The sequence below is a fragment of the Camelina sativa genome, chromosome 18 (assembly GCF_000633955.1).
Source record: "Camelina sativa cultivar DH55 chromosome 18, Cs, whole genome shotgun sequence".
Taxonomy (NCBI): domain Eukaryota; kingdom Viridiplantae; phylum Streptophyta; class Magnoliopsida; order Brassicales; family Brassicaceae; genus Camelina; species Camelina sativa.
The window spans coordinates 10,835,647-10,862,084 of NC_025702.1; the positions used below are offsets into that span (position 1 = coordinate 10,835,647).

Genomic DNA, 26,438 nt, shown 5'->3' on the forward strand with positions numbered 1-26,438 from the left:
AAACTTACATTGAAAAATGTGAACGACATGTATTGTAAAACATGAAAACAAATCTAGGACGACAATTAAAACAAAACGGAGGGGGTATATCATTAATTAGATGATAATCAGTTAAGCCTTCTACAGTTCTACCCAATTAAGACTTAAACCTCAATGTTTCACTTTCACACCGCTCATAAAAAAAGAAAGTACTTCAATTTTCAAGGACGCTAGGAGGTGGGCCTGTCCCGTTCAAGAGGGCCTTCCTTATAACGTGCACACAATTTGTCAAGGATTCGGAAGATTAATTACTGAAAATTCAGTTTTACAGTTGAAGTTGATAGTAAAAACTATAAAGTCTATAAAAAAAATCGCATGAGTTGGAAGATTTTTTTTTTGTTTTGAACAACCAGTTGGAAGATTAAGTACTGATTTTATTTTATTTTTCTTGTGACCAATCTAGAGAGGATTCAAATCTATTATAAATTTAGTTTAACAACTAATTTATTTATTGATCATAGCACAATTTCCAGATACCTGGAAAGAAAATGATGAGAAAAAAAGAAAAGAAAAGGAGTGGTACATGAGAGAACTAAATAAAAGAGACGAAGACCACAAAATCCGAATTAAAGGGAGAAGAAAAGTTAGCTAGAGCGCACAACTCAAACAATGCATTATTAATGAGTCTATATAAAAGAGTCACTACTTAAACTTGGTTTTGGTTCTGGACATCCTTGCTAGTCTGGTCTTCCCCATCGTTCATGTTCTGGCTCTTGACCTCGGTCACTTGAATCTGAGTCTCAAGAACATTGTGAACAGCAGGCGCTTGATGAACCGTCGAATCCGAAATCGGACCGGGTGTAATGGTTGTTAGCTTCGCTATATCGATGGAGTATTCGGACGCAACCGCTTTGGATTTGTCTGTCTTCTGAGCCACCGGAGTTTTGTAGTACTTGAAAATTATGTAGAGAATCATTTGAACAGCTCCTAAGAACGCGCCCAATACATTTGGAAGCTTCAATAATAAACAAAATATGTGTAAAGGACATTAATATTCCATCTATTGTCGACAAAAGAAGTTGGCAAAGAAAAATAACAAAGGAAAAATTACCGACATCGCAACAGAACAAATTATATTTTTTGTTTCTAGTACATATCTTATTGTACACTCAATTCCTTAGCACATTTAGTGGGGTTCCAATTATTTTATAATAATGCTACTAATGAAGCGAAATGTGTGCACGGTTTTAAATCATATATTCGTTGCCACGACATTCATATTCGACTAAAAGGTCTTTAAAAATATAGTTTGAAATGGGGAAAAAAGAAAAAGGTAACTACTGTATTTTACTTTATTAAAGAACCACCCACAATAATAATCTAATCATTTTATGTTGTGTTGTCCGTTACTATATGCCTAGAAAAGATAGAAACAGAATATAAATAATAATTGAGAATTATATGAATAAAACTCACCGCAACGTAGAAGTCTTTAATAGCAAGACCGTAGAATAGCCACGTGACAGCGCTTAACGTAAGAAACAACGATAAAGAGAAGGGCATAAACTCCACACTTCTTGTACGTACCACCACTCTCTGCACCAAAATTAGTAGTTTTTAACTATTTTACTTTTCCCAAAGTGAAACTATATAATATACTCCATATAACCAGGAAAGGAAAGACAAAACAACTTTTTGTATTATTTAGGCCCACTATATAGTCTATATATAGGTCAAATTACGCAAAACATAGCTCGTTCGAACATATAAACGTACCATGATACTCAAAGGAGCTGCGAACACACTGACGGAAAATCCAACGCAAATCCCTCCGAGCACTTTCTCACGTGTGGAACCTTTGGTTAAGAGCTCGCAGACAAGAACAATGACAGCAAACCCCAAAAAGTTCAAGAGACCAAGAACTTTCAGAGTGGATATCTGCAACATAAGCATCTAGTTATTAGCAAGCCGGACACAAAAGCATTTACGTATGTGTATATACGTGCATGTTTATGATCAACGTGAAAGCTACAATAAAAACTTATATAAAGGTATAGAAAAAGATGTTTCAACACATACTCTGGTTTTCTTGTTAGCATAGGTTACAAAGAGGACGATGTAGATGGTTTCGATGACGCATCCGACAGCGTTTATGGTGATGAGAAGGAAACCTGATCCATCCTTTTGCATAGCGTAGTAAATCCAAAGCATGGCGCTGAAAATCGCGGAAAGATAGGGAAGAGACTGAAATCCTTCTGTAGATTTCTTCTTGACGATCCGTATAAAAGTGGGCCTAAATAATTCAAAAACAAAAAAAAAATTGAATTATTTCGAAACATCTACAAATATTGAGAGACTTTGTAAGAACATGTTGATGCTTACACTGGGGCCAAGAACACGACGAATGATATGATGTTACCTGCAAATTTATTGTGTAATAAACACTGTGAGTTTTAAAACGTAATTCAAAGTGTTGGTTGAGTTTGCTAGTATATATGATGAACCTTTCTGTCAATGCTTATATATACACACGTACCCATGATTCCGAACACAAACGCCCATACATTGTGAGTTAGAGCCATTTCTTGCTGTTTTTTCCCTTTGTTTGGTCGGACTATTGAAAAAATTATGTATGTGAAAAGAAGTATTAAAAGACCAAGATCAGAAAGAGAAAGACAGAGATCTTGGAACCTCTTCTAACCCTTGAAAGCCAAGCTCTAGTTTGTGAGTTTTAGCTATGAATTTACAATGCCAATGTTACAAGATATATATAGAGGGTTCACATGTGAAAGGGTGCAACGTTAGTACGTTTAAGACGACATCGTTTACAGAGCGGTGAGAGAAGGACATGTCACATTATTGGTCTCAGATATTTCTGATTGATGTTTTCTTTTAAATAGAAAATTAAATGTATGACATTTTCAGTGGTATGCACTCTTGGCGTCTATTTTATTAGTATCAAACTTTTTTTCTGATACCAAACTTAGATTTATATTTTATTATCGTACTCATACGAATGGAGCTTCAACAATTTTTTTCCTTTAAAACCAAAAAGAAAAACTTAAAAGAACGGTCGATAGAGGTTTACTTATAAAGCCATTTAACGAGTGGTCACTTATTGTTTAGCGGTGACCAATAAGCCCCGGATCGGGTGTTAGCTTTCTAGTGAACCATTCAAGCAATATATATCATTAATACGCCTTTTCATTCAATTTAAATCACCTTTTAACGTATATGATTCTCTAATTAATACTTAATCGGGAGAATCGAGCCAAACGATTCCCTAAATACTAACTTTTAGTTTTACTTCGTTAGCCAATCAACATATCTTAGCTCATGGCTGATATTAAGTCATTTCACAGAAATTTGAGTTAAAAATACTAGTTTATGACTTAAAACGACTTTAAGGACTTGTATGTTGGATTTGTTTATACGACTTGCAACAAATTATATATACTTTTGTATGTGTATCGAAATATTTTTAGTTAGCCGTATTAAATAGCTTGTAGAGAATATAAAATATTTCCTCCGTTTCATAATATAAAATGTTTTAGAGGTTTTTCTTTGTTTTATAATATAGGATGTTTTCAACTTTCTAGGTAACTTTTAAATTACTTTTCTATTTTTTTATTATTTATTTTATGCAGTCTTGTTTATGATTATGATTGGTTGAACTTTTTTAAAGTGGTTATTTATTAATCTGAAACGGAGGGAGTATGTTGTAACAACAAAGAAGTTTATAATATAGCAAAACATATATATCTAAAAAGAAAAAGTCACATGGAAGTTGCCATCGGACGGTACAACCTTCATAAATCCTAACCGTGATCGCTCCCTCTGTATTCATCGTACCAGTCAACATGAACACTTTCCATTGAGTATGCGCCACGTGTGCTATATTTTATGTTGCTTACGAGCATGTTAACTAATTAGGTCCGTAACTAATTTATTAATACCCTTATTATAGTCTCATTTGTGTTTATCTCTTCATCTTATTTAAAAAAAAAAGAAAAAAAAAACTTGTGTGACCAAAGTATATTCCTAATTTTTTATTCTTCCAAATAATCAATCTATTTATTACTAATTGCCTTAGTGAGTTGGTAATGTTTTAAAATATTTCATCCAAACAGAAACGATCTCATAGTTAACTAGTCATTTTAGAGTATAAACCACTAAAATTTTTAAACTTTAAGAAGAAGTGATTAAAAAGAAAAATATAAATAGTATACTTTTCACTTTTATGTATAATTTTTTCTACCATATAAAAAAAATTAAGAAATAAAATAAGAATAGAGCTGTATTGCGTTTTATCTTAACGTGACTGTCGTGTGGTTATAGGTAGGATTCAACATCATACTTCTTGATGTTCCACTTGGCTACTTTCCGTGTTATCTAAATTTATCTACATTTAATTTACACAAATGATATCATATCGAAGCAAATTGTCTCACTAACCTTTTCTTTTCTGTAAAATTAATCTATATTACTAATATTTGCTTCCACCAGCTTCCACAAAACTTTATCGACTAGTTTGTCAAAAATGAAAACATAAAGTTATAAAACATCACATGGGAATGTTATATATCGTCTATTTGAGCTGACTAAAGTTGTTTGGTCACAAATTAATTGTTGCAATTTAGAGAAAGACAAAATAATTACACAAGTTTCCGATTTGTATCTTAATATATACTTGTTAAATAATTATTGTTGATATATACTTGTTATTTTAAAAATTAAGAAATTAGAAAGAGAGACTTGAATATTTTTGGCATATTTCATTTTTGGATAAATCTATGATTTCCATTTTGGTTCCGTATTTCAAGTCATTTACAAATATGTGCATATCGACTTTGTCAATAACCCTAAAGGTTGTTGTCCTATCGTTCTTTTTCTTATCAATTTGAAATCATGCAATGTAGTAAAGAGGTTATCACATCAGTTGATCGAGAGAAACACGTTTACAAAATTTATAACATTTCATCCCGATCATCATAGCCCCTACAGTGAAGTAAAATAATTAAAGTCTCTTGCATCTTCTTCTTCTTCTTCTTCTTCTTCTTCTTCTTTTTGACATCAGTCTCACTTGCATTTTCTTAAAACTTTGAAAGATGATGAAATTTCATGACATTTTAAAGTTAGGACCGCTTCTTTTCATGTCCTTTCGAAATGCAAAAGAAGACAATTTCTTATTATCAGTTTGACTTACTACTAAAAACTATATGTATATGGGGTAATTCACATTTGGCATAAGTTTTGGTTAACAACTAATGAGAAGATAGTTTTTTTTTTTTTTGAAAAAGAATGAGACGATAGTTCCTTAATTATATTTATAGTCTTCTTGATTTTTTTATCAGTATATACCCCAGAGAATTGAATTAAAAACTTTCATACCCAATTTTTGAAATTCATCAAGATATTCAATCACCAGACTAGGAACTGTGAGACAAAAAAAAACAATTAACTTTTTCATGGAATGTAAAAAAAACAAGTATATAAATTTGTGGAAAAGATAAATAAAATTGATCACTGTAGTTCCATTCCATTGTTGTTGTCTCGTGATCGCCGTATCTATATATGAAAAAAAAAAAAAAAAAGCGTCAATCAATGTCAGAGCTTCTTGGGTGTGTGTGATGTGTGTGAATGTGCAATAGAATCAGTGTAAAATTGATAGTGATGATAGTGATGACTCATCGTTTGCTTTTACTGTCGTTTACCATTCCAAGACAGTCTCTTGGTAAGTGCAGATTAAAACAATACATGACTCTATCTACTCATATAGACAATGCCCGCCCGGTTCTATTGTGTGCCGTTCGTGCCCATGCCACTTGTCACCATGGACCGACGCTCACCTTTTTAAGCACATTTTTTTTATCTTTCTGTAATTTACCTTTTACTCTTTGTTTGCTCCTTGGCCATTTTTGTCCTTCACTAACAATTTTATTATTTTAACATCACATGAAAGAAAATATGCACGCAATTATATTGGAATTGATAATTTAGTGTGTTAGGTAGATTTGATCACAAGAAACAAGAATGATTTAAAGATGGTGAATGTCAAAGATAGTTAAATGTAATTCTTGTTACAAAGTAAAATTGTAAAATGTTTAAATTAAATATAAAACGATTTCTAAGGAGTTTGTAGGTTGCCAAAAAAATATAAATTCGTAGAAAACGAGACTATTAAAATAAATTGTAGAATACAACATAACTTGAACATAATAAAAAATAGTAAACCGTCAATTTTGTATAATATATCCAATGATTTTGTTTTAAGATGGTATCATGTGAATATTTTTTATTTGATTATTTCTACCTCTAAAAGACGTCTTTTAACATCTTTTAAACAAATTTGATAATTAAATATAGATGATCGATCTAGAGAAGAAGACTTTATGATTGGATATAGTATGTTTTATTTACTAATAGTCTTATTGATGCTATACAGAAATTAATTACTAAATAATACTACTACTATCAATTAAATTTACCTATTTTCGCTCAAGAACTTCGGACGGTAAAGTTATTATATTATGAGGTGGTGAAACATATGCATTGTAACAGCTAATTTCAGAAGAAGAAAAAATCAGCGTAAATTAAAAAATTAACGGTCCATTTTTAACCCCAATAGTTTGGAACGCCGGTTGACTGGTCATGTAATCATGAGTTATGTTTTATCTTTTTTATGCTCTCTCACACCATACTACAAAACTACAAATTGTTTTAGGAGATCATTCACCATAAAAGGAGTGCAAGTTAATTTTGAGAACGTTTTTCTCAAAAAGCTGGTAAATTAGACGTAGCGTTATACCATATACGTATGTGGCTTTTTAGCTCTAACAACATGGAATCAAATTAAGTGTCGATATATGAGTTAAAAAGATTTTAGCAATAAAACAAAAACTTTTGAATTTGCCGATTGATTGCAATGAATCATGTGGAAGCACTGAGATATTTTTGGAGTCTTCAGAACTCTTTTTTTTTTTTTGGTCAAATGGAGTCTTCAGAACTAAGTGAAGCATTTAAGTAAGTAAAGTGAGTCGCAGCAAAACGAAATAAATAGGTAAAGCAAAAGCACTAAGCTCCCTTGTCAAGTAAATAGTATATGAAGATGGTACGATACAAGGAACGATCAGGAACACATATTCTTACTTTCCCATCGAATAATGATATAATTAATCATTATGAAAAAATGATATAATTTTTAATAATATACAAGTATTAATGTATACTCCAAGGTCTGGTGTCTTGTTTTTTTTGTTTGTTTTAAAAGCAGCCAAATTACTTAGCTTTCGTATTTCAAATGAAGGGCCCCACACTTGAATAAGATACTTCAGTTTAAAAAAGGGGAAATATTGCACTTTTTATATGTTTTCACAAACTAGCAAAATAAGAATCATATAATTAGTATTTTGAACGACAATAAACTAACATCTAACCTATCAAAATGTTGGGATAAGGTTGAAAGAAGGTTGAGTTGGAAGATAGTACTAGTCTTATTATAATTGGGTTTGTTAAGGAGATAAAGATCAAGTGTATTAGGAAATATCTAATATATGTGATTTCTAGTAGGATTAGAATTAACAAAGTCTTATATAAAGATGTGTTGAGATGTGACACAACTAATCAGATTGAGAGATTGAGGGTTGGAGAGAAACCTAAGTTTTGAGTTATTTTCTTTAGTAATAATAAAGAGAGTTATTCTTTATCTGAGTTCTTAAACTATCTTTTGATTTTATATTTGGTATCAGAGTCATTGCTCGATCATCGAAGAAATGCTTTCTTTACATCAAGATGGTGAATTTCCCAACCATGTGAGGTTGCAAGATCAATTAGGAGTCTTATAGTCTCAATCCTAGCAACTGGTGCAAAAACTTCCTCAAAGTCCACTCCATATTTTTGCACATATCCTTTTGCTACTAGCCTAGCCTTGTATTTGTTGATACTTCCATCTGAATTCCTCTTTAGCTTAAATACCCACTTTAAACCAATTGGTTTTGCTCCAATGGGTAAGTCAACAAGATCCCAAGTTCTTAGCTTCTCTATTGATCCTATCTCATCCTCACAAGCTCTTATCCACTTCTTAGATTTCCTTGCTTCATAGAAGCTTGTAGGTTCATTGTTTAGACATAAAAGCATTAACTCACCTTCTTCTTCAGCAAGTAGGACATAATCCTCAAGATGTTTCGGTTTAAATATAACCATGAATGCTATCGTTGTAGCCTATTAACCGTGGTACATTTGATCTACCATACATTTCGGCCTATCTTATGGTAGATCAAATGTACCACGGTTAATAGGCTACAGCGATAGCAGTCATAATGTCGATCCAGATGATGGAAGGAGTACTTCAGGGCATATATTCTATTTTGGTAAGAGTCCGATCACATGGTGCTCGCAGAAACAGGATGTGATGACTTTATCTTCTTGCGAAGCAGAGTTTACGGCCAGGACTGAAGCTGCAAATCAAGCAATTTGGTTGCAGGATTTGTTGGTCGAGATCACCGGAGCTGCAGAAGAGAAGGTAACTATTCAGATTGATAACCAATCGACGATTGCTCTCACGAAGAACCCTGTCTTCCATGGGAGAAGTAAGCACATACATAGGCGTTATCACTTCATTAGAGAACGGGTTGAGAGTGGTCAGATTGTGGTTGAGCATGTCCCAGGAAATGAGCAGAGAGCAGACATTCTCACAAAAGCTTTAGAACTTGCGGTATCATCACCACCACAACCTAAAGAAGGAGGAGGCTCTTCCTCAATTGTTTGTCCTATGCTCAATACAAACAACTATACCGTATGGGCTTTGAAGACGAAAATCGCACTCAAAATTCATAAGGTCTGGGATGTTATAGAAGCAGAAGCCGACCAAGTCAACGAGAATAAAAACAATGTAGCGATGGCCTTGCTGTTTCAATCGATACCTGAGAGCCTAACTCTACAAGTTGGAGAACTCAGTACGGCGAAGAAGGTATGGGAAGCAATCCGAGCTAGAAACGTTGGAGCAGAACGTGTTAGAGAAGCTAGGCTGAAAACTCTAATGGCTGAGTTTGATCGATTGAAGATGCAAGAATCTGAGAGAATTGATGACTTTGTTGGTAAAATAGCTGAAATTGGATCGAAATTAGCTGCGTTAGGATCAAATATAGAGGAACCAAAGATTGTAAAGAAGTTTCTGAGCAGTCTTCCTCGCAGGAAATTCATTCATATAGTTGCCTCTCTAGAACAAGTTCTGGATTTAAACATTGTAAGCTTTGAAGATATCGTTGGCCGCCTAAAAACTTATGAAGAACGAATCAGTGGTGAAGAAGAAGTTCCGGAGGAACAGAACAAGCTGATGTTTGTGAATACGAATCAACAGGTGAACCAACAAGCAAACAACAATACAAGGAATACAATGGAGATTTTGGAAGTTACAGAGGAAGAGGTCGTGGAGGTAGATATGGCTACAGAGGTCAAGGAAGAGGATGTTTTGGAGGAAGAGACATGTCCCAAGTTACTTGTTTTAGGTGTGATCAATACGGACATTTTGCCTCACACTGTCCAGATAGACTGCTCAAGTTACAAGAGGCACAAGAAACGGATAACAAGGATACAAAGGATGCGGACGAACTTCTAATGCATGAGGTCGTGTTTTTGAATGAGAAACGAGTTGTACCAAGTAAATTTGAGACTAGTACAAATAGAGATAGCACATGGTACCTTGATAATGGTGCTAGCAACCATATGACCGGAGATAGAAGGTATTTTAACAAGCTTGATCTGTCTGATACTGGAAAGGTTCGTTTTGGAGATGACTCAAGAGTTGATATAATGGGAAAAAGGAACAATCGCTTTCATAGATCAGAATGGGAAGCAAAGGGAGATGACTGATGTTTATTTTATTCCTGATTTGAGAAGCAATATAATCAGTCTTGGACAAGCTACAAAGTTGGGATGTGATGTAAGCTTGAGAGGTAAGTATTTGACAATGAGAGATCAAGATGGAAATCTACTTGTCAAAACAGAGAAGTCTAGAAATTGCCTATACAAAGTTCAGATGGGGTTGCGAGATAATGCTTGTCTATACCTTACTGAAATAAGTGAGTCTGGTAAATGGCATGCGAGAATGGGACATGTGAACTATACAACCTTAGGATCGATGCTAGGTAAAGAATTGGTTCTAGGAGCGCCAAAATTCTCAGTACAAAAAGAAGTTTGTAACTCATGTTTGCTTGGAAAGCAGACTAGGCAAGAGTTTCCTCAGGAAGCTATTTTTTGAGCAACAAGGAGGTTAGAACTCTTACATGGCGATTTGTGTGGACCGATAACACCAACCACATCAGCTGGAAATAGGTACGTTTTCGTGATCATCGATGACTTCTCGAGATATATGTGGACTATGCTTCTAAAAGAGAAAGGAGACTCTTTTCAAAAATTTCAGAAGTTCAAAGCTGTAGTGGAGAAAGAAGTTGGGGAAACAATACAAATCTTCATAACAGATAGAGGTGGAGAGTTTGTGTCTTAGGAATTTAATTCTTTTTGTGAAGCTTCTGGCATAAAACGGCACTTGACAGCTCCATATACACCACAACAGAATGGTGTTGTGGAAAGGAAAAACAGAACTTTGTTGGGAATGGCATGCCAAACTATCTTTGGGGAGAAGCTATTAGGCATTCTACATACCTTATCAACAGGATAGCAACTAGAGCTTTAAAAGAAAAAAATCCATATGAGTGTTATCGAGATAAAAAGCCTACAGTTCATCATATTAGGATTTTCGGTTGCATTGGCTATGCAAAGGTAGAGAAGCCTAACTTAAATAAGTTAGATGATAGAAGACGTATTCTTGTGAACTTGGGAACAGAACCTGGGTCTAAAGCGTATCGTTTGTTGGATCCGCAGTCAAAGAAAATTATTGTCAGTCGAGATGTTGTGTTTGATGAAACGAAAGGATGGCATTGGTCTCAAGAAAGCGCTACAGAAGGAAGTAATGAGAGTTTTAAGGTTAATTTTCATGGTTATGGTAAGCACGGTCTGCAGGAAAATGAAGAAGCTAGTGAGAAGGATCAGAATCAAGAAGAAGAAGAAAGTTTGAGTGAAACAGAACCTGATGATATTTCGGATACACATGGACGAATGATTAAGCGCGAGTTGATACAACCTGCAGGTCCGACTGCAGGTCAATCTGCAGTTTCTAACACTCCTAACGAGCCAGAGTTACGAAGGTCACAGCGGGAGAGAGTTAAACCGAAACATCTTGAGGATTATGTCCTACTTGCTGAAGAAGAAGGTGAGTTAATGCTTTTATGTCTAAACAATGAACCTACATGCTTCTATGAAGCAAGGAAATCTAAGGAGTGGATAAGAGCTTGTGAGGATGAGATAGGATCAATAGAGAAACTAAGAACTTGGGATCTTGTTGACTTACCCACTGGAGTAAAACCAATTAGTTTAAAGTGGGTATTTAAGCTAAAGAGGAATTCAGATGGAAGTATCAACAAATACAAGGCTAGGCTAGTAGCAAAAAGATATGTGCAAAAATATGGAGTGGACTTTGAGGAAGTTTTTGCACCAGTTTCTAGGATTGAGACTATAAGACTCCTAATTGATCTTGCAGCCTCACATGGTTTGGAAATTCACCATCTTGATGTAAAGACAATATTTCTTCATGGAGAGCTTAAGGCGACTGTTTTTGTTAGTCAACCTGAAGGTTTTGAGAAAAGAGGGAGTGAAGGAAAAGTCTACAAGCTTAACAAAGCCTTATATGGCTTAAGACAGGCACCTAGAGCTTGGAATAATAAGCTGAATCAAATTTTGGAAGAGTTGCAGTTTGTGAGGTGTTCAAAAGAACCTGCTGTGTATCGAAAGGATGCTGGTAAAGATGTCTTGATTATAGGTGTCTATGTTGATGACTTGTTTGTCACAGGGACAAGTCTAACTATGGTTAACAGATTTAAGGAGGAGATGGCTGCTAACTTTGAGATGAGTAATCTTGGGAAATTGTCATATTACCTTGGAATGCAGGTTTGTCAACATCAAGATGGGATCACACTAAGTCAGGCTCGATATGCTCATAAGATTCTTGAAGAAGCAGGGATGTCAAACTGCAATTCAGTTCTTATTCCGTTGGAGACAGAGTTAAAATTATCTAAAGCTGTGAATGAAGAGGAGATTGATGCAACTTTGTATAAGAAGAATGTGGGGTGTCTACGCTATTTGCTCCATACTAGGCCAGATCTATCGTATTGTGTGGGGATACTGAGCAAATATATGCAGAGTCCAAGGCGATCACATGGTGTAGCAATGAAGCATTGCTTAAGATACTTAAGAGGAACCATACATTTTGGCCTATCTTATGGTAGATCAAATGTACCACGGTTAATAGGCTACAGCGATAGCAGTCATAATGTCGATCCAGACGATGGAAGGAGTACTTCAGGGCATATATTCTATCTTGGTAAGAGTCCGATCACATGGTGCTCGCAGAAACAGGATGTGGTGACTTTATCTTCTTGCGAAGCAGAGTTTATGGCCGGGACTGAAGCTGCAAAGCAAGCGATTTGGTTGCAGGATTTGTTGGTCGAGATCACCAGAGCTGCATAATAGAAGGTTACTATTCAGATTGATAACCAATCGGCGATTGCTCTCACGAAGAACCCTGTCTTCCATGGGAGAAGTAAGCACATACATAGGCGTTATCACTTCATTAGAGAACGGGTTGAGAGTGGTCAGATTGTGGTTGAGCATGTCCCGAGAAATGAGCAGAGAACAGACATTCTCACAAAAGCTTTAGACAAAAACAAGTTTAAGGTAATGAGAGATCTCTTGGGAGTTCAAGACTTGTCGAAACAGAGCTTCAAGCTTAAGGAGGAGTATGTTGGGATAAGCTTGAAGGAAGCTTGAGCTGGAAGATAGTCCTAGTCTTACTATAATTGGGTTTGTTAAGGAGACAAGAATCAAGTGTATTAGGAGATATCTAATATGTGTGATTCCTAGTAGGATTAGGATTAACAAAGTCAATTATAAGAATGTGTTGAGATGTGACACAACTAATCAGATTGAGAGATTGATAATTTGAGAGAAACCAAAGTTTTGAGTTATTTTCTTTAGTAATAATAAAGAGAGTCTTTATTTGAGTTCTTAAACTATCTTTTTTGATTCTATACAAAAGAGTAACAGAAATCGTTTGGTCGAAATATAAAGTGTGTGAAAATGACTTGAGAATTATAATTAAAACAAAAGTAAGATCTCCAAAAATTATTTTCATTTTTGTCAGTATTATTTTTCTATTTTTTTCGGTAAACCATTTGCATCTTCCTTAAGTATTCGAGGACAATCTTATTGTTGGCTCTGAATAATTATTAGCTTAAACGGGCTAATAATCAATTCCCAAGTAATTTGAAAGCTAGTTAATAATTGATTCTTTATAATCTTTAATAGTCTTGTGGGACTTGTAAAAGTCACAAAGGAACGTTTTCGCCTCCAATCAAGGGAATGCCTTATTCGACGGTCAAAATTCCTTCCCATGCATCCAACCAAGAAAAATGCTTTCTAACAGAATCTGCGAGAAAAGGAAAAAAAAAATGATTTTTTCAGTAGTACGAAAGTTGAAAGCATTGGTAAGAAGAAACGAAAACACAAAAAGAAACTAAAGAAGATTTTTTTTTGTTTAGTGTATCACCATAACATATTCCCCTTAATTCATTGTCCGTTGAAAGTGCTTTACCCTTCTGTTGGATCTTTAATACTTTTTACTCTCAAAGTCTTTGCCTTTTTCATTTTCCCCGATCGTTTTTGATGGTTGAGCTTAAGTTCTTGACTCACTTCACTTCAAAGGCTCGTATACACATTCGTATGCATGGTATACGGCTCACCGGTTAGATTACCAAGAAACTCAAAATTGATTTTGTCCCACGTATCACCTTTTGACTTCAACTGCATGGAAAAAAAAACACAATCAAAACTGTTATAATATCCATAAGTATAAAATGACTCTGTTATATGAACTTTGACATGGTATGGTTGGGAACTAACATATTCAAAAATATTTTCTTAAACTTTGTTGGCAAATTTTCTTAAGGATTTGGAAGGCCTCAATATACATAAAAATATATTTTTTTTGTGCAAAAGGAGTAAGTCTTCTCTCCCATCTGTTTTTTTAGATATTTTTCTTTTATTTATTTTTTACGACCAAACATTATATATTATCAACTTTTTTTTGTTAGATTTTATTGTATGTATATATTTTCTTACATTAGTTTCATTTTCATTTTCCAAATACTGTCTACAACTTTCAAAACTACACAATACTACTTACTTACTATGCATTGAGTAAAACGAAAAACATGTAAAACAATACTTTTCATTGACAAAAAAACGATAATTTTTTTAAAAAAATCAAGAACTAACCATTTTATATTAATTTCGTTTATTTGGATTTTTTTTTTGTTACAACGAAATACGTACACAAGAAATGTATTGTATTTTGTTATATACTACTCCCTCCGTTTTATATTAGATTTTCAATGCAAATGTTTGGTAAATATTCTAATTTATCCATCTGTTTTAATGTTTTAGATAAAATGATTATCAATTTTTTTTTTGATTTTATCGTTTGTATATATATATTTTACATTAATTTCATTTTCATGGGTCGTTTTCCAAACACTGTCTACAGTTTTTAAAACTGCACAATACTACTTACTTATTATGCATCGATTGAAACGAAAAGCATATAAAATAATAGCATTCGTAAGAACTGATTCTACATTCTTAGATAAAATGATTCAACAAGTAGAATTTATGTCTGATGGTCCTATGATTTGATACTCGAGTTGCTATCTGATGTAAGGCTTGTGTTCCACGAAACTTCAGTTTAATGTTTCCTTGATTATTATTTATTCGGCTATGTTCTGAGATTTCAATCATCGTACCTAGACTTTATGGCTCTTGCAATCTTCCAATGTTAAAGTTTGTGAGACTAAGAAACAATCCCACTATATTTGTCTCAATTGACATTGTTTTAGGTTTGTCGTTTTAGATTTGCAATGCAAGTGTTTGGTAAATGTTCCAATTTTATCTAACTCTTTTAATATTTTAGATAAAATGATTATCAACTTTCTTTTTGTTTAATTTTATCGTCTGTATTTTTTGAATTTTGGTATCAACATCCTATCAACATAGAACTACTAAACAAAGAAGATGAAAAAAGTGATTAGAGAATGTTTTTATACATAAAAAAACCAATTTGATGTATAATTGATAGGAATCACAATCCTATTTATCAAAATTCAAATTTCGATTGGTGGTATGTCCTGGAAGATCAATGTAGTAGTAACTAATTTTGTTTGGTACTAATTTTTTTTAGATATATGTAGTCAATGTCAATTCATACACACAATGACACAAATATCAATGAAATCTTTTTGGGAATTTTTTGTTTTGTTACAAAAATTGATACATTTTTACAGTAAAAGAAAATGGTGGTCTTGCAACACTAAAATTTGTTGCAAAAAAGTTAATATATTATTGCAAATATGAGGATGCGATAAAATTGAGACATATTTTCTATTGTTGCTATTTGAGTGTTGTAAATTGGTATTTGTTGCACATATATTACAAAATTTACAATGAATAAAATTCTTGCTATATATGTCATATTAGTGCAACATTTTTTAGTAATAAATCTGTGGTATAATTGTGATGTACGTTCGCAACTTTCAATTGTTACAAACGATTGCGACAAAAAAATTGTAGCAAATATTATTACAAATTTACAATGAATAAATTTATTGTTATGTGTTGTATTATTGCAACAATATCTACAAAGCAAATTAGTGGTGCTTCTTAGAACTATAAAATTGTTATAAATAAATGCTACGTAACATAAAAAGCAAATATTGTTGCAAATTTGTAGTAATCACTTTTCCATATACATGACTAAAACCAAAAATGTTTCAAGTATTTTCTTCTAAAATCCATATTTCGCCGCGTTATATATTACAATAAATATAGTTGTAGTTTCATTTACCTATTAGTAAGATTGCAGTTTATTTTGTAACATTAATTTTAATCATAGCATTTTGCTTCTTTTTTTTTTGGCACATGAGTTATTAAAATACATTTTTTTCTTTCATATTTTCTTATAATAAGATTTAAAATTTAATATAATTTGTTACATAATTTAACATATTTTCTTGCAAATTAGCTATAATTTATAATTGTTGAAATATCTCTTACAAATTTTGTAATATATATATATATATTGTAAAAATGTTGCTAATTTGTAATAGAAAGTAACAACAAAATTTTGTTGTTGTTATTCTGTAATAAATTTGCAATAAAATTGTGATGTGCAATTATTATTGCAAAAATATTGCAAACCGTGTTACAAATTTCTAAGGCATACTATCATTGCAAATATTACCTTTTACAGTACTTTTGTTTTTTTTTCTCTTAACTATTCTGACTTGATGAAAATAATCAAAATATCCTATTTTACTACATTTTTATTTCAAAAAACGTTATGGGCTTTAGGAGGCCTGATAGCATAAAATAATTTGCTTTTACTTCAGTCCATCTTTTACAGCTCAAAATTAGTATATATGTACGTACTAATTCCCTAGAATGAAAATGGTAACACTAACTATAATGCCTAGTGGCATGAATGTAGTTAATGCCCTCTAACTACTTTGGGAGAAATATCACTATCTTAACAGTTTTTTTTCTTAAGATTGTATACTCCAAGTTTTCAAATTTCTTCAGCTTCTGTTCCATTTAATTTGTTTTAAATAGATTATGCACTTTTTGGAGACATGCATCTAGCGTTCTATGACAAAAACTAATGCTAAAACATAAGGAAATACATGCATCATAACATCGAACCATACCATTGGATTCTTGCGTGTAGAGGTGGAAACCCTCTAAAGTAATAGTATTTTCAGATTCGCATGCATAACAAGACGACTTGGACTAAAAAGAAAAGAAAAAAAGAAAAAAATGATGATGTGAGTATGAATCACAGGACTCTGGACTTACACAGTCGTATGGAAACTTGAAAAAGATATCAATGACAATAGAGATATTATTGTACCTTGGAAATGATATAAATCTTTCGAAAACCGAAGCATAGAAAGTTTATGCGTTTGAATTGTGAATTTGTGATATACTTATATAGGTATACATCGAAGTAAAAACATTCATATATATATATATATTACTCGTGTTTGCCGGTATTGGTTTCAATTTTCAGATTTTTGTTCTGGTTTCGGTTCAATTTTTGTTTACTAAAATACAACTTAAAACTTCGAGAAGCTGGTAAGTTGGATAATGTTACCAAATTTGTTTATTAATATATACTTATATGGATAACAGTGGCAGTATCCAATACACATTTTCAAAGTAGTGTAGAACTTGTTATAATTCACCGCGTGCTTGCAATTAAAATCAATGTCGTTGACGTTACTCTCATATAAGTTGGCGTGTGTAAAACAAAGTAGTAATATTATTTGTCGACTGTCCTGAACGTATTTATTAGACTGTAAGAAACTTACATACTCTCCAGACTCCTCCAGTCCACAGACTCAGAGATGAGAGATCCATAAATACTTGTAATCCACATTTCGATCCACTTCTTTTGGAAAATAAAAGTATGGGTAGGGGAATTAATTTTTGTGCCTGCGAATTAATTATTTTGGAGTATATCATTAGTGCATGCAAAGATTTTATTTTATTGACATTGACATCGCATGCAAAAAAAAAAAAACTCAATATATTGATTACAGTAATGACGTTGGTTGTAACTTGTAAGGATGGACAGTGTAAGTAATGATGATGGAGCAGACGAGCAGTAGCAGTTTTTAAAAAAATTGGTTTGTCGTACTTTTTTTCCTATATAAAAACGTTAAAATGTCAAGCACTAGTAAAAATCAAAATTATAAAATATGTTTCAGTTTTATATTGAACGTTTTCCACTCATTTATAGTTGTTGATCGCAATATTAGTATTCGTTACACTCTTCTTAGTTTTGAAGAGTATTTATCACATTTGAAAATCCGATTGGTAATTGTGTAACGTGTATGATAGTTGGGTCTGGATAGTGGATATGTGCATTTAGTAGCGTAACTATACAGAACAATTCTTCTAGTATATATACAGAAAATCTAAAGCTTAAGGTTAAACAAAAAACATTATGATATAATGATTTAGGATTTAAGAAAATGACGAGTGAGTTTATATCCAAATAATTTTTTAAAAAATAATCAAAATAATTAAGAAAATGTCTAAAATAATTAAGAAATGCATTACAAATGATCATCATATCAGGCCATAGTGAAGGTAATGTTTTGATTTAGTTAATTGTTGTTTCTTGTAAGGAGACTATGAGATAACGTTGCTCTTTGTGTCTATTCTTTGAATTTAAACTTTACTAACTCTTTATGAAATTTGAGAAAGAAAAAATAAAAGTGATTCCATGTCGACAAAAATCAGTAAACTAAAGTTAAATATTTGAATGGCGATTGTGAACAAATTAAGTAATTATCGACACAAGTTCTCCATTTTAACACATTTCCGCTGGTTGCTTATAACTTTCATCAATGGCGTTACTTACTCTCATTTAATTAATTGACGTGTACATGTAAGCTAGTAAATTAATTTCCGGTTTAATTCTATGGCTAAGAAATTTATCTATATTTGTAAGATCCATATTTTTTGAAAAATATGAGAATGGAAAGTGGGAAACTAAAGTTTTGATAATACTGTTTCCTTTGTGCATGCAAATAGTTTTTTATGTTTATTTTATTTTTGGCATTGCATGAAAAGAAACTTAATTTATACCACGGATTATGATGGTAACAGAGAGAGAGAGAGAGAGGGAGAGCAGTTTTTGATTAGGTTCTTTTATCAATAATTTTAGATTATTTGTTTCGGTTGAACGTCATTCACTGAAAATATTTTGTTGATCACAATATCATTTGTATATATATATATATATATGTATATATATATATAGTTCTTCTATGTAACATGTTCCTACCATATCCGGTCCTAAGTAATGTGTATATGAAGTTCTGTATTATTTATCACATTTCAATCCAATTTGTAACTTGTAGTAAGAGTTAACGTGTACGTAGGATGAAAAATAAAAAATATATATATATATTTCCAAACAACATTAGTAATGTGATAAGTTCAAACATCATTTAAAATTCCAGTTAACCATTTGGTAAGTTGTATCACACAATTGGGAACACGCGATGCAGCTTTTGAAAGTTGTCCCGATTAACATGTACTCCGTCTCTCTCATAAAAATTAATTGATGATTAGAATATTTTACATATTTTAAAAAAACAATGATTATTGAATTTAAATATATTTTTTTCTTTGACTAAAGATATATTATTTAATTTTAAATTAATAATAATTCAAAATTTTAAATATTTTCAATAATTAATTCTTGAAGTTTATAAAACATCAATCTTTATGGAACAAACATCAATCTGTATGAGACAGAAGGAGTAGTTTTTTTTTATATATGTATAAAAAGGTTAATAAATCAACGAACATAATATATCGTCCACATCACAGTCATTGCATATTTGCATTATACCGCATTTGTGTTCTTTTCGACTGTTAACTCTCAGATTTCGAACATTCCTCTTCAGGTAAATGAAGAAGATGACTATGGCTCAAGTTAGCTTCTGACTATGGCTCAAGTTAGCTTCCTTCTATCGCCTATATCCTTCTATAAATCTAGAGGGACCTTCCATTGAAACCAACCCACAATCTTTTACAAAAAAAAAAAAAGAAACCACCAAAAAAAATGAAAAAAACAAACTCCCTAGCAAAAGCTCTCAAATCTGTCACAAAGAACCGAGAGAGAGGAAATACGTTTCGGTCACTCAGCAGCTACTTACTCTACGAAGAAGAAGAGAGTGGTTCTGCTCAAGGAAGTCTGAGCCATGGAGTCTACGGTGGTAATGGCCAAAGCAGCCCAAACAACGGTGGTTATGGTCAAAGCTACCCAAGTCCTGGATGTTACGGGCAAATCAACCCCTATCAAGGAAGTCCGAGCCATGGAGTCTACGGTGGTAATGGCCAAAGCAGCCCAAACAACGGTGGTTATGGTCAAAGCTACCCAAGTCCTGGATGTTACGGGCAAATCAACCCCTATCAAGGAAGTCCGAGCCATGGAGTCTACGGTGGTAATGGCCAAAGCAGCCCAAACAACGGTGGTTATGGTCAAAGCTACCCAAGTCCTGGACCTTACGGGCAAATCAACCCCTATCAAGGAAGTCCGAACCATGGAGTCTACGGTGGTAACGGTCAAAGCTACCCAAGTCCTGGACGTTATGGGCAACTCAACCCCTATCAAGGAAGTCCGAACCATGGAGTCTACGGTGGTAACGGTCAAAGCTACCCAAGTCCTGGACGTTACAGGCAAATCAACCCCTATTAAGGAAGTCCGAACCATGAAGTCTACGGTGGTTTTGGCCTTTTGGGCAAGGAAGTCAGAACCAGGGAAACCAAACCGGCTATGGAAGCCCCAATCAAGGAAACAACAGTGGTTACGGAAACTACGGTGGTAATGGAAGCCCCAATAATGGAAACACTGGTGGTTATCCTTATCAAGGAAGCGGTGCCTACAACTACAACTACCTCAATCCCATTTACGGTTCTTACGGACAAGGCAGTAGAAGTCCTTACCGTGGTCAAAGAAACCGGAGAAGCCCTAACCACGGCGGTAAGAACCAAAGAAGCCCTAGCTACGTCGGTAAGAACCGTCACGTCTCTCCAAGCAGCACTACCAGCCGTGGTTCCGAGACTGAAGGCGGTGAAAACAGCCCTAAGAACCCTGGTTCTGATAATTCTGACGGTGAAAACACCTACACCGCAGAGGAGAAAGAGGCATTGAAGAATTTCCCTGGAGGGAAGTTTCCTCCTGGTTAGGGCAGCAAGAAAGATCTTGCGTGGATTGCAGGTGATCACGAAGATGCCGGTAAGGCTTTTCAAGGTCTGGAAATCAAAGATGACAACGATGACTAAGGTGGCGGCTCTTCTCGGAGAGACGGAGACCCTCTCTCTCTCGCTAATAATGGTTTCGTACGTGTTTTAAGGATATTATTAGTTATGTGTTAATTACGTTTGTTTCTGATTTACCTTATCACGGTGCTGCTGTTTTAAATGACTTTGGTTTAATGTTGTCGAGTTTATCTTATGTGTGAGCACCGCTTATTATTATTAAGATATTATTATGATTGTTGTGTTTGTAGTAGTCCCTTGGGTTAATCTATTAATCTAGTGACTTTTGTTTAACGCTGTTCCTCATCGTGTTTTTGTTTCGTGAGATCTCATATCATATCAGCGAATGAGGATTATTGAAACAGAAATTAGTAAAAGGACATAATTATGTTTTGAGATCTTAACATATGTTCGACTATTTGCATTCAGCAGCTCGCACTTTGATGTATTTATAATATCTACTGTTTTGTTTATATAGTATATCCATGATCAATGTGAAATTTCCACACCATGCCAATTTTAAGTGACATTCTTTTTCGTTATAAGATATGTAATTATTTTCAAGTAAAAACAAAGTACTACACTTGCGAGGAACCAACCACCTGTCTCGGGTGAAGCGATTATCTAAACTATCATGTTTTCAGATTAGTTGAATAACATTTGTCAAAACAAAAATACATTAAAAAGTCGCATTCTACTTCGAGGTTAAGAGAAAGCTGACCAATATTATTAGGAATTTAGGATTTATGGTTTCGTTCTTGTACTTAAATCAACTAAAAAACTCATCTCTGTTCTTGTAGAGTTTCAGCTTTCAAGTTCCTCTTTTCGTTTGTGAAGTTGACAAATTAGCTAGCACACAAACCCACATGCAACAGGATCATATATCTTACTATATGTTAAATTTTTAAACTGGTGGCATTATGACCACTTACTTGACTGAGAAAAGAAGCATCAAAGCCGAAGCAATCATAAGTGGAAACAATATCAAGAAACACAGATCCTAACAAATGGAATGATGATGACCATTTGGTTTTATAACACACGACACAAAAGCTCAAACCAGACCTAACAAGTGGCATGGTGATAACCACTTGGTGAAGAACACAACTGGGTTTTAAATGGCGAGAGGCAAGGTGAGGCGACAGAGGGTAGGTTTGGCGCCCTGCGCCTAGGCGAGATTCGCCCTGCGTCTTTGGTGTATGAGACGCAACTGCAAAAAACAGACATAAAGTTAGTCATAAATAATCGATTCCTTACCATGTAAGCACAACCTGAGTCTAAAACCAATAGTTTATCATTTGAAATTGAAACATAGAGAAAGATTTGAAAACAAAGAAAAAGCCAATCATGAGTCTGAAACAGAGAAATGAAAATAAAGTAGAAGCAAATCCAACGAAAGTTTAAAACTTAAACACAAAGCCTAAAAATCCATCTCATCATCATCAAACTCGTCATCTTTGACATAAACTTCAGTATCATCATCTCCTCATATGAAATCTTCTTCAGCTTCATCCTCATCATCTTCATCAATCAAAGTCATCGGAGTTAGAGATGTCCTTTCAGCCCTTGGAGTTGGAGTGGAGGTTGATGTTGTATTCTTCCCTTTCTCAGCTCTTGAAGACTTTGCCGATCCTGATGCTTTTTTGCCTCTAGTATTGTAGTTAGGTTCATTAGCCCCAGATGCTGTGCTTACTGCCTCCCATGTTAAATCACCATCTTCATACACTAGATCATTAAACTCATCAGCTGACTGCTCATCCATTCTTCATACCAACCATTCATTATAGTCATCAATATCTTGTAGGATGATGGGATCAATGGTGTCTTTCCTATTGTAGGGGCGTTGTAAAGCTCGATTGTATGTAACAAACACCATGTCATTCAAACGTTGTTGACCCAATCGATTTCTTTTCTTAGTATGGAGATGTTGAAACACGCTCCAGTTTCTCTCACATAAACAATCAAAAAAAAAAAAAAACTTTATAAATCTTAAAGATATAACAAACTCACCAGCTTTTATATAGTTTGATGCGTTATCAGTTATCACTTGGACAACATTAGATTCTCCAACTTCTTCCACCATACGATCAAGATGATCAAACAGCAAATGAGCATCTTTCACAACTGTTGATACATCAACTGATTTGACGAAGACTGATCCATTTGGCGAATTAACCAGAAAGTTGACAATGTCCTTTTGTACAACTGAATCACGCCATCCGTCAGACATGATTTAACAACCTTTACTTGACCATTCTGTTTTGTGCTCCACCAACTGCTTCTCTGTTTCTTTTACTTCTTTCTTCAGAAAAGGAACACGCAGCTCGTACATGGTTGGTGGCTTAAAGCCAGAACCATATTGACCAACTAACTCAAGTGAAGATTTGAAACTGTCATAGTTAACCGCATTAAAAGGAAGGCTTGCATCATAAAACCACCTTGCAATCTCTGCACATGCTCTGTCCCTAAGTTCTTTATCAGATTTTCCAAAAACTTCTTTTTTGTCTTTTCTTCCTTTTAAGACATCAGGAGGAGTTGGACATACATACTTGTCCATTGGACCCTTACGTTTCTTTGAAGGCGGTGGCTTACTAGTCTGACCTTCATCTTCATCTTCCTCATACTCATCGTATAAATTGGGTGGTGGTGGCATCATTTGAGTAGTGGCTTTAGCTTCAGCCTTCTTAAGCATGAAACTTCTGACTTCTTCCTTTATATGATCGGAAACCATAGTGCAGGCAGTAACATTTTTATAACCACCAACAATGTGCTGTTTTGCACGTTGTACTCCACCGCTTGTGATTTTTTTACAATAGTTACACACCCAACTACCAGGTTTGGAAGAAACAGGAGTTGCATGTTTCCTAGCTGGATCTTGTTCCTTAGTAGGAACTGAATCGGACATGATGAGTTGATGAAGAAGAGTTGGGAGATTAGAGAGTAGAGACTTAGATCAGAGAGGAAAAACTATCGTGAAACTACGAAGCTAATAGTGAAGTTTGACTTTATATGCAAAAAAAGTTTAGGGCTTCTAGCAATAAATTCACGGCAATCAACAAAATCATTCTAGAAACATTTTAAGTAAGCAAATATTGAGAAAATATTGAGAAGATATTGAGGTTTAACCATATATTACCTCCTACTATTGCAGGCGCTAAGCGAGATGAGGCGGGCTCCATGGCAAGACATCCTGAAGCGAAAGCCTTTGGTCTACCGCCTGGCCTCATCTACTAGAGGCGCTACACCCTTATAATCACCTCGCCTCTCGCCCAGGCGCGCCTAGGCGACACTTTTTTAAACACAAGAACACAACATAATTAAAGCAGACGGACTTAATAGTAGCATGACACAGCTAGGCACTTATTTGGACCCAATTCCTAGCTAGAGCTCAAGCAGAGATGGATGAATCCAGAAGGGAGCATATGGGATCAGTGGGATGAATCCAGAAGGGCGCAATGGTGGCTTTGGGTGTACCACGGGGATTGTAGGTGTGGACAGTACCAGAGCCAATATGGTAGCAACCGATTCCCGCCCCAATGTAATAGATGGAGTTAGGCCTGAGTCCCGGGAACATGCTCGCGGAGAGACAGAAGGCTTCACCCTTGCTAAGGAAGATGCAGAGATCTCCAATATCTTCAGTGTAAGAGAGGCCTCTGCTCTCCTCATCTTCTCTAAACACCATGAACCGCCTTGTTTCGATATGGACACTTTCCACTTCCTTGTCAATGTTCTCCTTGTGCAAACACCCGCGGTACCACTTGACAAAGAAAAACTCGCCAGAGGGTGACTCCACAAAGTGTTTGGTCATGAAACATGTCTCCAACATCTCCCACTCGGAGTCTGGGATCATAGGCAAGTTACAGAAGCTCAGCTGCTGATATTTGATCTTTTTGTTGTTGGTGAGATTCAAGGAACCCATGTAGAGACCCTTGTCACTCGCAAAGTAGAAAGCTTCGTCTCTTTTCGAATACATGAGATCGGAGGCTTGCAAGAGTGGGAAAGTGGTTTCGAAATGAGTCCACGTCGAGTCACAATTAGGCCTGCATACACTCAGATAAGACCTATCGAACTTTGTAGCCACAACGCAGTCGTCTTCGTCAGGAGAAGAAGACGAGAGAGCCACTTCTTTCAGAGCAAGACGAGGATAGAACTCAAGAGCAGGCAAGGATATGACTTTTGGTGATGAGACCCATGGCTTGAACACATCAGTGAGATGTAATGAAGTATCCTTCTTGCTCACACAAACAACCCATCCTTGCGATGCTCCCACTAGAACTTCTCCATCGATCTCCTTTGGATGCGTTTTCTCGCTGCTCTTCATTGTTCTCTCCGTCCTAGAATCGAATAACTTGTGCTTCACGGTTTTGCCACTCTCAGAAGGCTCTCCCACCTTCACACTACTCAGAAGCAAGTACGGAGACTCGGGCAGTGATGAGAAGAAGCGAGCAGTTTTACTGACCCTACAAGCCTGTCAATTTCCACACAAACAGAGTCAAAATTCAAAAAAGCATAATCAATCAAGAAACTATATGATATGGGGATAGAGATGAGTGTTGTGTTATCTTACAGATAGCTTGGAAGAGATTCGGCTGAGAAACAGAGCCATTGTTGTGTTTGGAGATCCCAAAAGAACCCTAGCAGTTGGTGGTTATGATGCCTTAACTCTCCCCTTCTCCATCTTCTCTCTCTTATAAAAAAAGGGCCACCTTGGCTTAGGAAAGTTTCCATTTTTCCTAACTAAACTAGTCCTTAGAGATTCCAAAGATCCCAAATATAGAAACTTTTGAAACCCCAAGTTTCCCATCTTCACTAATGATGAAGATTTAGTGAATTTAGGATTTTCCTTGTTGCAGTGGCAACTTTGACTCCCTTTTTTCGCTGTCAGCCAGAATCCGGCCTTGTAATAAATTACCAAGCCCATATAATTTAATTTTAAACTTTGAAAACTTTTTTTTTTAAGAAACTGTAAAATTGTAAAACTGTTTGATCCAAATGTTGGTTATTTTTAAATTTATAAAACATTACTAGGAATTACAGAGAAATAATAGCTTATCAAGTAGTTAGAGAAACTTCAGTCTGAAAAACATTACTAGGAATTGCATACCTTAGTGTAAAGAGAACCATCTTTTTGATTTCTCCAATAGCTTAGCTGGAATAGATTTGGCCAGTCAATCCACTGGAGGATAAGTTCCTGAAAAAAACAAATCTCTTGTTGGTATATATAAGCCAGAAAAAGGTTTTGTTTCACACGAAATTAGATTTAAAAACTCTATTTTGCTATCAGCTTTCTATCTCCAGGAAAAACATACAAGTTGAGGTTTAAAACTAGCAAATATATCAAGCCAATCATAACAATTATTACTCAATATGAGTACCTAGCATTCCATGCAGTTCGAAAGTCTGAGCTCAAGAGCAAAACAACTAAGCTATGCTTCATGACTTTACTCTCGGGAGTACAG

The 26,438-nt window shown here is 34.7% G+C and overlaps 4 protein-coding genes across 5 annotated transcripts; 1 reads left to right on the forward strand and 3 right to left on the reverse strand.

The window, feature by feature from the left end:
- LOC104761062 (bidirectional sugar transporter SWEET13-like) lies at positions 457-2,700 on the reverse strand. Its single transcript, XM_010484079.1, has 6 exons — positions 2,516-2,700; positions 2,362-2,398; positions 2,059-2,272; positions 1,756-1,917; positions 1,456-1,575; positions 457-994 (listed from the first exon to the last, which is right to left on the reverse strand). The coding sequence occupies exons 1-6, from the start codon at positions 2,559-2,561 to the stop codon at positions 686-688; spliced, it is 888 nt and encodes a 295-aa protein (XP_010482381.1). The 5' UTR covers positions 2,562-2,700; the 3' UTR covers positions 457-685.
- Positions 19,781-20,907, forward strand: LOC104763349 (prisilkin-39-like). Its single transcript, XM_010486731.1, has 2 exons — positions 19,781-20,390; positions 20,465-20,907. The coding sequence occupies exons 1-2, from the start codon at positions 19,781-19,783 to the stop codon at positions 20,905-20,907; spliced, it is 1,053 nt and encodes a 350-aa protein (XP_010485033.1).
- LOC104761063 lies at positions 21,926-26,438 on the reverse strand. Of its 2 annotated transcripts, XM_010484084.2 has the most exons (5): positions 26,355-26,438; positions 26,084-26,170; positions 25,547-25,857; positions 24,116-25,447; positions 21,926-22,189 (listed from the first exon to the last, which is right to left on the reverse strand). In XM_010484084.2, the coding sequence occupies exons 3-4, from the start codon at positions 25,583-25,585 to the stop codon at positions 24,368-24,370; spliced, it is 1,119 nt and encodes a 372-aa protein (XP_010482386.1). In that variant the 5' UTR covers positions 25,586-25,857; positions 26,084-26,170; positions 26,355-26,438; the 3' UTR covers positions 21,926-22,189; positions 24,116-24,367. The 2 variants fall into 2 exon arrangements, with proteins under 2 accessions (XP_010482386.1, XP_010482383.1); XM_010484081.2 differs by having other exon boundaries at positions 25,547-26,170.
- LOC109130606 lies at positions 22,385-24,116 on the reverse strand. The gene has a single exon (XM_019240324.1). It carries the CDS (start codon positions 23,882-23,884, stop codon positions 23,213-23,215), a length of 672 nt encoding a protein of 223 aa, XP_019095869.1. The 5' UTR covers positions 23,885-24,116; the 3' UTR covers positions 22,385-23,212.